At 47.2% G+C, this 13,840-nt stretch overlaps 1 protein-coding gene across 4 annotated transcripts in view; it reads left to right on the forward strand.

Annotated features, from left to right (window-relative positions):
* Positions 1-13,840, forward strand: part of TRIO (trio Rho guanine nucleotide exchange factor) — a 377,760-nt gene that overhangs the window by 241,268 nt on the left and 122,652 nt on the right. For all 4 annotated transcript variants that reach the window (XM_059062877.2, XM_067030805.1, XM_067030806.1 and 1 more), the window contains exons 15-20: positions 1,557-1,723; positions 3,237-3,356; positions 5,103-5,294; positions 5,671-5,820; positions 9,286-9,400; positions 11,912-12,027. In XM_059062877.2, the coding sequence (XP_058918860.1) occupies positions 1,557-1,723; positions 3,237-3,356; positions 5,103-5,294; positions 5,671-5,820; positions 9,286-9,400; positions 11,912-12,027 (860 nt within the window). The remainder of the gene's footprint in view (positions 1-1,556; positions 1,724-3,236; positions 3,357-5,102; positions 5,295-5,670; positions 5,821-9,285; positions 9,401-11,911; positions 12,028-13,840) is intronic.

Consider the following 13,840-nt stretch of genomic DNA (forward strand, 5'->3'; position numbering starts at 1 on the left):
ATTGTTGGATCTCCATGAATGAAATGTAAACCCCAAGAAAATACTTTCATGTCCTTTATTTTTTTTCTTAGTTTATATTTTACCAGCAGATGTCACTATAGGCTCAAAAACGTAGAGAGAACTGTAGTGTTAGAAACTTAGCCACAACCTGTATCCTACGTTACTCATTTTCCACAAGTCAAATTAAATGCTTCCTCAAGAGTGAACGGGTATACAGTGGATAACAAGGGAAACAAACCGAAGTTTGTGCATTTAAAAAGGACTCACTCTCACCAGATATCAGTGTGGCAGCAGAAGTAGATTGATAGGAAATGGGTTTGCTTTGATTAGCTGTACGTTATATCTGGCTTTGGACCACATCGAACTTTTCCTCTGAGACATGCTCGGAGGCAGGCATAAACCTCCTCTGCTGCCTCTGCTCTCCTTAGACTTGACCTTCACAGTAAAATGGCTTGGCCCGGCGCCGGGCAGGTAGTTCACAGATGCAGCATGTACGTCATGCCCCCTTAAGAACAGGTTGAGTTACGGTTTTCTCAGGGTATATGCCCGGTAGTGGGATTGCTGGGTTGTACAGTAATTCTGTTTGTAGTGTTTTAAGGAACCTCCATACTGTTCTCCGTAGCGGCTGTATCAGTTTACATTCCCACCAGCAGTGCAAGAGGGTTCCCTTTTCTCCACACCTTCTCCAGCATTTATTGTTTGTAGATTTTTTGACGATGGCCATTCTGACTGGTGTGAGGTGATACCTCATTGTAGTTTTGATTTGCATTTCTCTAATGATTAGTGATGTTGAGCATCCTTTCATGTGTTTGTTGGCAATCTGTATATCTTCTTTGGAGAAAAGCATAATTCAAAAAGAGACATGTACCACAGTGTTCATTGCAGCCCTATTTACAATAGCCAAGACGTGGAAGCAACCTAAGTGTCCATGAATGGATAAAGAAGATGTGGCACATACATACAATGGAATATTACTCAGCCATAAAAAGAAACGAAATTGAGTTATTTGTAGTGAGGTGGATGGACCTAGAGTCTGTCATACCGAGTGAAGCAAGTCAGAAAGAGAAAAACAAATACTGTGTGCTAACACATATATGTGGAATCTTGAAAAAAAAAAGGTCATGAAGAACCTAGGGGCAAAACAGGAATAAAGACGCAGACCTACTAGAGAATGGACTTGAGGACACAGGGTGGGGGAAGGGTAAGCTGGGACAAAGTGAGAGAGTGGCAGGGACATATAGACACTACCAAACGTAAAATGGATAGCTAGTGGGAAGCAGCCGCATAGCACAGGGAGATCAGCTCGGTGCTTTGTGACCACCTGGAGGGCTGGGATAGGGAGGGAGACGCAAGAGGGAAGAGATATGGGAACATATGTATATGTACGGCTGATTCACTTTGTTGTAAAGCAGAAACTAACACACCACTGTAAAAACTAACACACTAACACACCACTTTATACTCCAATAAAGATGTTTTTTAAAAAAAAAAAAAAAAAAAAGCAAAGAACAGGTTGAAGTGCTATTTGGACTCCGGCCTCCCTTCAATGTCCGCAGGCGTGGAGCTGCTTTGCGACAGAGACGTAGACATGGCCACCCGGGTCCAGGACTTGCTGGAGTTCCTGCACGAGAAGCAGCAGGAGCTGGATTCAGCGGCCGAGCAACACCGGAAGCGCCTGGAGCAGTGCGTGCAGCTCCGCCACCTGCAGGCGGAGGTGAAGCAGGTAGACAGGTGGCCGGAGTGAAGGGGGCCCGGCCCACGAGCAAGTGCTCGATGGGCGCTCTCCCGGCACCTCGGACGTGTAAGCCTTGGGGCACGTTGTCCTCATCAGAACACCGCTGTCCTGCTGTAGAACACAACACCCCCCCGGCACACCACAGCTCGTGTGTAGAATTGAGCCCGCGCCCGGGCAGCTCTGTGTTTGCTCTGTGGTGGAAAAGCCTTCGTCACCCAGCAGCGGGTCGCTTGAGACTCACCTCCTTAGCCTGTTTCGTTATTGGTCGTCTCTTGCCTGAAACCCTGAGCACGTTGCTTCCCGGGCTGAATAGCTGTATGATTTATTTTTTTCCCCCAAATAGACTGTTAGCAGTCTGGCCGGGATCACAGGCTGTGTACGGCTGGGGTCTTCTTGTGGCATCAGCATACGATACTGCCATCTGCCAGATAGCATGGCAAAATAAAAATGGGACATTTGGAAGAGATTGCTTTTGGTTCAGTGCCAATGGGATTCCATGCATATGTGTGTTTAGCAAGTCCATGACATTTCATCACGTGAGCAGGGAAACCGTGGAAGTATGGCTTTCTGGGATTCTTGTAGATGTGTAGAAAAGCATGTTTGTTTGATTGGAGGGGACTTAATGGTTGCCAAATGGCTGTTGTAGCCCCAACTATCACCTCCACATTCCAGGTATCAGGCAGGGGAAGGCATATCAGGAAAGAGGCAGCACCTGGATCGGAAAAGAAATGTGTTCCCCAAGTGGCCCAGAAGCCCCTGCTTTGATCTCAGTGGCTAGAATAGTGTCATATCTGCAACCAAGCTGTCACAGGAGCTGAGAACTGGCTTTAGTTTAAGCTCTTTCCCAAGCTGGAATTCTCCGAGTAAAGGACATGAGGAGACTAGGTGCTGGTTAGATAACCAGCAGTTTCTGCCACAAATGATTACCCAGAAGGACCTTCCACACACCCCCGTGGCTTCCATGGTCAGAGCCGACTTCTCATTCTGTGATGCTAACAATCCGGTGGTGTGGCCCTGAGCATTAGCGGACAGCTCGGTTCATCCTTGGAGTAGTGTGCTGTCTCAACACCGACTCGAAAGTGGAAAATACGGTAGTGAGATAAAGCAGTTCCCTTATCAAGCAGTTTGCTAATTCTGCATGTTCGTGAGGCCTCAGAGGAGCAAAAGGTGTATATTTTTGAGTGTCAGGGAATTCTTTGCAATTGTAGGTTTTCTAGTACGTGATCCTCAGTCTCTTTTGACCTGTGGACCAGTGATCAATCCTCCGGACCCTCCACCTTTTCCAGCTCCCACTTGAAACTAAACAGGGCACAATTAATTTTAAAGTGCAGCACTTACGATCAGATACCATGGAAGGGTAGCAGGCTGTTGCCAGTGGGCTCACTGCTTCGTAGCTAAGTGAGCAGCTCGACCGCTGCGCACCCGGCCCGTGTCACTGCCGGTCCACGGCCCGGGTGCCCCCGAGGGGCTGCTGCATGGCGTTGCCTATGTCGTGTTTCAGGTGCTGGGCTGGATCCGCAACGGAGAGTCGATGCTGAACGCCGGTCTCATCACGGCCAGCTCGTTGCAGGAGGCGGAACAGCTGCAGAGGGAACACGAACAGTTCCAGCACGCCATCGAGGTGGGGGCGCCCGGCCTCCCCGGCCTCGGGACCGACCTGCTCAGTCCCCTCACACGGCGCTGACCCTGGGAGCCGAAGGGGCTTCAGCGGGACCCCAAACGGCTGCGCTTACGCACCTGCAGTCTGTTACAAGAGGGAGAAGCCGTCTGGCGACCGCAGTGATGGGAGGCTGTCCGCAGCCACCAGGGCGACCTCACCGCAGGGGCTCCAGAGGCCGGGGTGGCTCTTGCTGTGCCCTTGCAGTCGGGGCCCTGGCAGGATGCCCGTCACCTGTCAGGGACATCTCGGCGCCAGGGAGCCCAAGCTGGGGTCTCGGCTGAGGTTTTTTTACATTTTGCTGATCTAATAGGCACAGTTGCTGCTGTGTGACCGGTCTTGAAAAATCAGGGCACTCGGGGTGGCTCTTCAGGACCGGGTGCCAATCACCAGTTCCCTGTCCCCCATAGACGGTGCTGTGCACAGAGCTCCTGTGAGCCTGGGAATAAGCAGCGTCCCTCACCAGAGGGTTTTGCGCCTCGACGGGGTCGGTACTGTGTCGGGACTTGAGCAGAACGGCTCGGCCAGTCACTCTCCCAGCATACGGATTAATTCATTTTAGAGTACTTTTGGAGGGTGGGGGAGTGAATGATTGTGATGGGTGGTCGCAAGGTGCAGTCAAGGGAAAAAGAGCATTTCATTATAGAAAACTTGTTTCCTGCTCTAGTTATATACATATTCTCAGCCAGAGATGAAAACCAAAGAAATTACCATTAACTTCTTCCCTAGGTTAATTTACTCTCAGCTGTTCAGCGCCAGTGGACAGACACTAACACTTCTCCCTGAAGCCCAGACTCTGGGTGAATCCTTTGAAAACCGTACCCTGTGCCAAGTGCCTTCTAGTAATTAAATCCCTGACGCACCTCGCCGTCCGGGCAACGGACAGGATTACGCTGGGTGCAGTGGTTTATGGGGTCGTTAGTACCACTTCAGGTGAAACGCAAAATTTTGCCATTGTTTAAAAAAAGAGGAAACTCTGTGTCCACAGAGACCCGTGTGCTTCCCCCTGACGGCTGCCCTGCCGGGCCCTCTGCTTTCCCCGAGGAACCTGACCTCAGCCCCTCACAGAAGCTTCTCGTGAGGATACGAGAGCAGGAGTTGTTACCGGATTTGCCAGTTTGTTTTCATAGATTCATCGTCTGGCATGGACCTCCAGGGAACACAGCTGGTTCATTTTCAGCTTTTAACTATGTTTCTCTCTTTCTCTTTTTTTAAATCAGTAGTTTTTGAAAACCTTTTACTCGAGTCCAGAGTTTAAAGTAAAAGTGAAATAAAGAGCATTCACTTAGGCCACCTTTTTCTCCACTTGTTCATTAGCCCCTGGCCGCTATTATAAGAAGAATCAATAGGAATAATAAACTTGGAACATTTCAACAGCTTTTTTAGAATATTGGCTGCTAAGGGTTTTTCCTGCTATTTCTCAAAAGCTGGAAATGCCACAACCAAGAGCCATTCTGGAAGGTCCTAAGGCATTTCATCCCTCCCTGGGTAAATATAAATAGTTGTTGTTAGGCATAAAACCTTCTTTTTTTTTTTTTTTTTTTTAAGTAACCTGTCAACTGTGGTTTTCAAAGCATCCTAGTGAGTATTAACCGAAGTCGTTCCCGTAAAAGCCAGCAGACGAAAGGGCTGCGGCCTTCCCGCTCCTTCCCGGTGAGTGCGCGAGCCCCCCGTTGAAGAGGTTTCTGCTTTCTCCCCCCTACCCCTTAGAAGACCCACCAGAGCGCGCTGCAGGTGCAGCAGAAGGCGGAAGCCATGCTGCAGGCCAACCACTACGACATGGACATGATCCGGGACTGTGCCGAGAAGGTGGCCTCGCACTGGCAGCAGCTCATGCTCAAGATGGAGGACCGGCTGAAGCTGGTGAACGCGTCCGTGGCCTTCTACAAGACGTCGGAGCAGGTGGGGCTCCCCGCCGGTGCCGCCCGCTGGGCCTGGCTGCGCGGGGCCGCTCGGCCCTTACCCCGCACCCCTCATTCCTGGGCCAGCCGAGCGGAGGAGAGCGGGCGTGGTAGAATCAAGATGATGCTTGCTTCCCTTACGTATCAAAGGATAACAGGTTGGAAAGGATCTGAGGAGACGTCCCTTTCCCTCTCATTTAAATGTGTGGCCTGACACAGGGCAGAGGGAGGCGGGACGCTCACCTTTTCCCTTGTCCTTGTGCTGAAAGGCCCGCACGGCCGCACGGCAGGCGATGGTCTCGGTCCTCGGGGCCAGCACTGGCCATCCCACCGGTGCCGAGCGGTCCCTCTGAGCCCGGGATTGTCTCCTGCCGCAGGTCTGCAGTGTCCTCGAGAGCCTGGAGCAGGAGTACAAGCGAGAAGAGGACTGGTGTGGGGGCGCCGACAAGCTGGGCCCCAATTCCGAGACGGACCACGTCACCCCAATGATCAGCAAGCACCTTGAACAGAAGGAGGCGTTCCTGAAGGTACGGAGCCGGCCTTCGGGTCTGGTGCCTCAGTGACGGCACCCACCTGAGCCGGTGGGGCGTCCTCGCGGCGCCCCTGCCCTGGAGAGAGATCGGGGTGACCCTGCCTCAGCCAGAAGTCAGCTGATCGGAGAAGTTCTTAGAATCTTTTTTCAGTTGTGATTTGTACTCTCCGTCTAGTTTTCACAGAGAAAGAGCTAGATAGAAACCTGTGTGGATAAAGAATGGGTAGAAGTCACAATACCAAGTGAGCCTGAACAGACAACACGCAGAGAGATGGATTTGGGGGGACAAAAATCCCTAGAGCTTAAAATAATCTACCTTTGGAAATTCAGCCTTTTTAGGAATAAAGACTGTCTGAGAACACGTGTGAGCCTGGTGTAGAGTGGACACAAAGCGGGAACACCCCTTGTGGTTCACAGGACCAGTTACTAATACTGTACTTATTCAGGAAATGTTTCCTGCAAGAGAAATTTAGTCCCATTCAAGGCCTGGCTGGAGGTTTTAACTCTGAGAAGCTTTAAATGAGGCACTTATCAAGCCTGCTTTGTCATTTGTATATATAGTCATAACCTGAGTTACTGGTGTGCTTTGCAACAATTAAATTTTAAAAAGTGGTCAAAATGTTTAGATGCATTGACTTTGAATGTTTCCGTGTTGCATTCTTTCACTTGTGAAAAAGATCTCCGAGGTTCTGCTGGTGGCCACTCAGACCTATGAAAAATAGGTGTGGTGTTTACTTTCCATGTGGCTTGGTTTAGTTTTCCTCATCGCTCTAGCATCCTGACCTCTCTGACACCATTTCCCGTCACATTTAATCATTTCTGTTTCTGTTTCGTTTCTGAAGGTGATCCTCTGAGCTGACAGAGAGTTATTGTTTAGTCTGGGAGAACAAATTGTAACTCTTTGAAAATTCTTACCTGGTAATTTATTATGAGCTTCCACCACAGAGATTTTCTTTTTAAGCCAGTCAAGGTGGGAAAACAGTTGGAGCTTCCCAGGGTCCTTAGTTGTAACTATTCTAAACAGGACCTGAAAGCCCCAACCCTGCTTGTCCATGCGTTTAAGTTTACTGAAAAGTCCACCACCACTGGGATGTTTTGAGGCGGAATCGTTACAATCGCTTCTCTTTCTCTGGAATCCATTTAGTATAAAACAAAATTACATACTACTTAGTTAATATAGTTAAGAAAGATATTTAGGTATAATTACAAAACAAAAATAATCACAGACCTGGTCAGATTCTTTCATTCAACTAGGATCATGTCTTTGGTGTGTTAGATATCTTTAAACTTCTTATTACGGAAGTTTAAAAATGCAAATGGAAATTAAGAGAATGGATAATGAACCCCCATGTACTTCTCACCCAGCTTCAGTCATTACCAACATATGGGCATACGCCCACCTTTACTGGATTATTTTAAATTCTAGATATTACACCATTTTATTTATAAATACCTCTGTGTGTATCTAGGCATTAAATTCTACCTTTCTAAAACCATTCTACAACCACAATACCATTATTGGACCTGAAAAATGAACAGTAACTCTTATTTTATATAAAATCCAATGGTGTTCACATTTCTCTGACTGTCCCTTAAATGTGTTTTTATACGTGGTCTTAATCAAAACCCAAACAAGACCATGCATTGATCTGATTGGTATGTCTCTTGAGTCTCTTTTAGTGTAAATCCCACCCTCCCTTTTATTAGCATTTGTTAATTGAAGAAATAAGTTATTCACACTGTGGAATTCCCCTCATTCTGGATTTGGTAATTGCATCCTGTGGAGTCATTTAGCACCATCCCGGATCCTCTCCATTTCTGTTAGTTGTGTTGAGCCTGGATCCGGTTCAGGTTTAAGTGAGTGTGTGGGGTGCACTTAGGGTACCTGATGGGTGGTGTTGGGTACTTCCAACGGGCGTTGCTCCAGGACACACACAGGTCTGCTTCTCCTGCTGTCTCTGTGACATGAGGGCTTTTCAGTGCCTCAGACGCGTCGTAAGTCCACGTCATCCATCGTGTACTTCCCACCAGCCTTTCACCCACTGGGTTTAGTAGCCAGCGGTGATATTGTTTCCTTAGGAGTTGCAAAATGGTGGCATTCTATCATTCTCTCTGCCTTGATTAGCTGCAGTTATTCCCTCCTCAGCTATTTGGTTATGCTAAAATAGAGTTTGTCCAAGAAAACGGTGGGAGGGGGAGGTGGATGCTTGATTCCTTCCCTTTGTTTATGATTTTCAGAATAATGATCTGTTGCCCTAGCGCAACCTCTGCGTATGATTAATTTGTTCTTTTAGCATCGTCATGGATTTTAACATTTGGTGTGTTTCAATCAGTCACAGTCATTTATCTTTCTATATTCAGCTTGTCCCACTAGTGGGAGCCCCTTCAGGTCAGGTTGGCTCAGATGTCCTTTTGATGTAACCCTAGCAGTCTTTACGGCTTCCTTGCTGTTTGGTATGACAACTTACTTCAGTCTTATCAGTAGAGATTCACGATGTATTTTTCTCTTAATTAAAAAAAAAAAAGGTATTGCAGCTCCATCTACTGAAAAGGCCTAGGAACAATGACCAGCCCAATGGTAACGAGCATCCCTAGTGCCCACATTGTGGGCTTTCAGTACCATTTACCACAAGAAGGAGACGGAGCTCCTTGAAAAAAAGATTGATTCCAGATCTGGGCTAGGAAATGTGGAAGATATTTCCAATTCTATTATAGTTAAGGGATTTTTCTCCCAAACCATTTTGATTTTATGTTTATATCTCTTTTTTCTTAAATAAAACTCTTTTTTAAATACATGAATGAAATTACTTACTCGATTTACAAACATGGAATATCAGTTCTCTATTACCACAATAACAAACCACCCCACAACTCAATGGCTTAAACCAAGGGTTAGCAAGCTGAGCCCTGAGGGCTGAATCTGGCCACTCCCATTCACTTAAGTATCCGTCGAGGCCGCTTTCATCTACAATGGGAAGGTTGAGTAGTTGCAACAGAGAGATGGAGACCACGTGACTCGGAGAGCTGAAACTATTTACCGTCTGCCCTAATTTATAGACATCCCGGTGCAGCTTAGCCAGGTCCTCTGACTCAGGGTTTCTCCCAAGACTGTGATCAAGTCGTTGGTCAGGGATGTGGTCACCTCAAGGCTCGACCGGGGAAGGGCTTTACTTCCCCCCGGGCTGCAGGCCACGGGTCACCCTCAGTCCCTGGCCACCTGGACCTTACCATGGGGCAGCTCTCAACATAGCCGCGGGGTTCAGCAGAGCAAAGGCTCCAAGACAGAGATGTTTGTTTTAAGTTGAAATAGGATTCAGCCTGTGTATTCTCCAGACACAGATCGGCCAGATGAACGCTTTGGATTAAGACCTATGTTAGAGCCACGTGATGTCATCCATATGCACTGAAGATGCATGTCTGTGTGAGTCACATTAACACGTTGCTCTGCATTATTTCTTAGGCTTGCACGCTTGCCAGGAGGAATGCAGATGTCTTCCTGAAATACCTGCACAGGAACAGCGTGAACATGCCTGGAATGGTGACACATATCAAAGCCCCGGAACAGCAAGTGAAAAGTGAGTACACCTAGGAGTCAGCTGACTGCTGAGCTTGACAAGACATGTTCTAAAATCTTGGTCCAGGGCTCCATTTGCAATGTCCTTCTCATATCATTCAAGTTCTCCTACGTTATCTTATTTTAATAATACAATATTAAACGAATATATAGGTTGATAATTTATTGAATAAAGTTGAAGAATATAAACAGGGAGAAAATGCAGCACGTTCAGGATGTTTATTGGCATCGACTGTTTTGTTGAAAGTAAGTGAAAAGATAAATTGGGAAAAAATGAAAGCCAGAATTATCTACAGGCAAAATACTTTTAAAAGTTTAAATCACAAAAACTTTATACCCATTTCATTGCTATAATGTAGCAGTTTTATATACTTAAAGCATTATTAATAAAAGCAAATTGCCAAAGAATGTTACATAGATAGATGGGTATCATTTGAGTTTAAAAATGTACAAAACTGTACACACACACACACACACACACACACACACACATAAATGCATAGAAAAAGACCTGGGAACAATTATACTAAACTGTAAGTAGGGTTGTTATGGGTGGAAGTTAAGGGTACTGATGATTTTTATGCTGTAGAATTCTGATTTGAATATTTTGCAGTAAAAATGCATCCAGGTGATATATCATTTTAAACTTAATCATAAGTTTTTTTACAAGTTTAATTGAATTGACATGGAAGTGGGTCCTCAGAAAATGATGAGAGTTGTTTAAAACAGTCTCAATATTCAGGCCCTATTCTGTCAGCTTTAATCCTTACCTGAGCTTCAGTCCTGCCCCAGGCAGAGGCTACAGAAATAAGAGACTAGAAAAGACTTAAGCTCATTTTCATTTCATTTATGTGGTAGCTGATTTTTGGACAGGCTTCAAATTTCAGTGCTAATTTGCTTCACTAAACTAGTTCACTTTTCAATCTAGCGGGTACATGCTGCTCACAGGCTCCTGTTTCTCTCACGAAGTACTCAGCCTATGAGGAACTCGGTAAATATTTGTGGAGAGGTTATTACTTTTAAAGTTTTCCCATAAAGTTATATTCCAGGTACCACTTATTTGATTTGCAATTTCAGTCAGGGAATCTTTTTCTGAAGTTTTTCTATCTGTTTACTTTGTAAACTTCTAGAGTAAAACAGACTCACTGTAAAGAATGTTTAAAGTGTACAAATGTATATAAATTACCTAAATCCCTTTGCCAGTGCTAACCACTGTGAAGACCTTTTTATGCATCCTTCTATGCACATAAATGGAAATATGCAGAGAGATACAAACGTGTAGCTTCGACTCACCCATCTGGCTTTTTAATTATTTTTTTTGAAGTGGGACTATATTCCCCTGCAATTTTCTTCTTACACTTAGTAATAATCTTATTCTATGTCAGAGTTTGGAGATCTGCTCTGTTACTTTTAACGTCCAGTATGGTGACTTTGTAATTGATTTAATCTGGCCCCTAATCGACGGGCTCATACGTTGCTGCCAGTTTTCCCGAACAGTACCTCAGCGTGTGTACATCTGTGTACAAATTGTGTTGAGAGCTTGTGTCAGCACCATATCTGAAAGGTAAATTCCTGGTTCAAGGGTGCGCACCACTCAGTGTCGTTACCTGTCACCACATGACCTCTGCAGGGGTTGTGCTCCGTTTTCCTCCCTCGATAATACAGGCACACAGGTCTCCTCTGTCCCGTCTAGCCCCGGGCAGCATCGTCCCCGCCAGGACGTGGCGTAAACTGGTCTCATTGTTCGAGTGAGACGAAACGTTTCTGCATTTGTAGTGGCCGTATTTCATTTCATACAGTCATGACCTCCACGTTTATATGCTTTGCTCGCTTTGCTAACAGATTCTTCCTATTTTCCTGTTGACTCTTAAGTAAGTTAGATCCATCTTCTATGTTGCCAGTGGTTTTTCCTGGCTTTTTATTTGGGTAATATCTTTATGGCAGTTATTATTTGGTTATGAGATTTTTAATTCTCATGTAATCAGATTGCTGTTTTAACTTTTCCTTTCTAGCTTCATGCTTCTCAACTTCATTTCCTTCCCTCTCCTGAGGGTTCATGTTTTTGGTTTTGTTTTTAGAGCCTGTCGTTTTCTTCTAGTACTCCTCTGTTTCATCCGACGTCTTTTGATGTGTACTCGGTTCCTTCCGCAGGAAGGTTCTCATGGTCTGGCACCAAACATGTAATACGGGTGTTTTTCCAGCCATTGTCACATTGGCCCAGCAGGGGGGCTCGGTAGCGTATCCCACTGACCCAGCCGACCTGGGAGATTAGGGGCCAGCTCGATGTCCAGTGACGCCGCTCCTGCGAGTAAACTGGAGTGAGAGGACGGCGAGGGGTCTGGACAGGCGTGTCAGGAAGGCCAGGCAGGCAGGCCGTGTGGCTCGGTGACTGATACTCTGGCTCCCGGTGGCGTTTGCATTAAAATGTCTCCAGATAAAAACGAATGGGATTCCGTGGGTGTTTGGCTTGATGGCGACCCGCCAACCTGGGGCTTTCTCTTCATCCCCTCAGATATCTTGAATGAACTCTTCCAGCGGGAGAACAGGGTGTTGCATTACTGGACCATGAGGAAGCGGCGGCTGGACCAGTGCCAGCAGTACGTGGTCTTCGAGCGAAGCGCCAAGCAGGTCAGCCATCACACAGCCCTCCCCGCGCTCAGGCCTCCAGCGTCAGATGGGCAGCTTCTGACATGGCAGCAGGTGGAAGACCACCCCCTGATGATCGAAACCACCTTGCCTTTTACTGAACAGTTTGTTGCGAGAAAACCCCCCAGCCTCGTAAAAGTGTGCTCCTCGGTGGTTTGGGCCTCGACAGGTGTGCCATTCAGCTCTGCCGAGCTGCCGTCACCCCACGGTTAAGACAGCAAAGAGCGAGCGGTCGTGGTCACGGTGATTTAAGTCACTGTAAGATAATATGGTGGGCAGGCTTCCATGTGGGCGTACTTATGTTTTCAGGACAAAATTTTGTTCTTCGGATAAACTGAGCTACAATTAAGTAAGAAATGTGGCAGAGTTTCTCAGAATTCAGTATACTCAAAAAAAAAAGGTCACGCATTTGGCTAAGGCAGAGACCTCAAGAGGGTACGTTGGCAGCGTCCCCCCCCCCCCAGAAGTCATTTTGGGATCGACGGCCAGTCGTGGAGATCATTTTAGGGTAAAGTCTGTCTGACTGTAACTCAAACAGGAACATAGCCGTCTCTTCTCTCTGGCCTTAACGGTAGCCTGAGAATCTGTGCCCGTTAGTCCAGAATTCGCAGGGCCAGGAGGGAGTCGGGGGGAGAAGGTCTTGTTCTCAGAAGCCCCCGCGAGTCACCTCACATCCTCCGCATCCCCGGGGCCTCCCCAGCGCTGCCGCCACCTGGTGACCACGTGTGACCTGCTCTGTCTTCTGCATCCACCTGGAAACCTGACACGTGCCTGACGCAGCATAGGCATTTGATAAAATCCTTTGGGCTCAAGAAAGATTACATTCTCCTCGGCCCGGGTTTCTCACCTGGGGAACGTATTTTGTTTAATTTGGTAAATGTCAGTCTCTCACTGGGCAGCCTGCTGCCCAGAGCAGCTCGGGGTCGCAGGGCCCGAGCAGGAGTTCATGGTCCCCGGACCTGGCGCCCCGACCCGGCCTCTCCCTTGTCTTGACTGGCTTTCCCAGATGCTGTTATCATATTCCCAGCAGGGGTGGCAAGCAGTAGTATTTTTTAATGTTTCAATTCCATTTTCTTAACATTTAAGGATAATCTAACCATATTTCAGCTTTATGGGGGCCTGATTTTATTTCTAATTAGAGACTATTTCATAATCTTTTCTCACGTCTTTGTTTATCTCTCTGTTGAAAGACAAGGAGTCATTCAGCTACAGAGAAGAAAATTGTAGATAATTCCCTGGACAGAGAGAAATAATGGAATATGTTGTTGCTTTTTCCTGAAGTCAGTTCACATGCCAGAAATACAATCATTCAGTTTCTGCCATTACAGATGATGGCCCGTCAGCCCCACGGACCTGTAGGGTTGGCTTCTGTGCTGTACAGTAACAACGATCCCACAGTAAATACCGAGTTATAGGTGGGATGTGGCAGGTGGCTTCCAGCCCCTGCTCTGCTGTGGGCACCTCCTGCCTCTGGGCTGCTCCCCCCGGGCTGTCTGTGCCCCCTCTCCCTTACCTCTGCCTCTGAAAGTTGGCTTTCAGTTCAGGGCTTGTTCTTGTTTCTCTTTCCTCTCTCCTTAGCTCTCACTGTTGGTGTCTCCCAGCCCTGACCTCCATTTCTGGTCTCCAGATGTAGAAACCCCAGCTCCCTCCTTGCGTCTCTCCACTTTGGCCTTAACCAAAGCAGAAGTGGACCCGGGACTCCCCGTCCGCCGTGTCCCCGCCCTCATCTTCCCTGATTCCTGCCTTTGCCCTCATCTTCCCAGCTTCACCCCTTCATCGGGGCCTGATGCAGCCC

This window comes from Kogia breviceps, chromosome 4 (genome assembly GCF_026419965.1).
Source record: "Kogia breviceps isolate mKogBre1 chromosome 4, mKogBre1 haplotype 1, whole genome shotgun sequence".
In the NCBI taxonomy this organism is placed as follows: Eukaryota; Metazoa; Chordata; class Mammalia; order Artiodactyla; family Physeteridae; genus Kogia; species Kogia breviceps.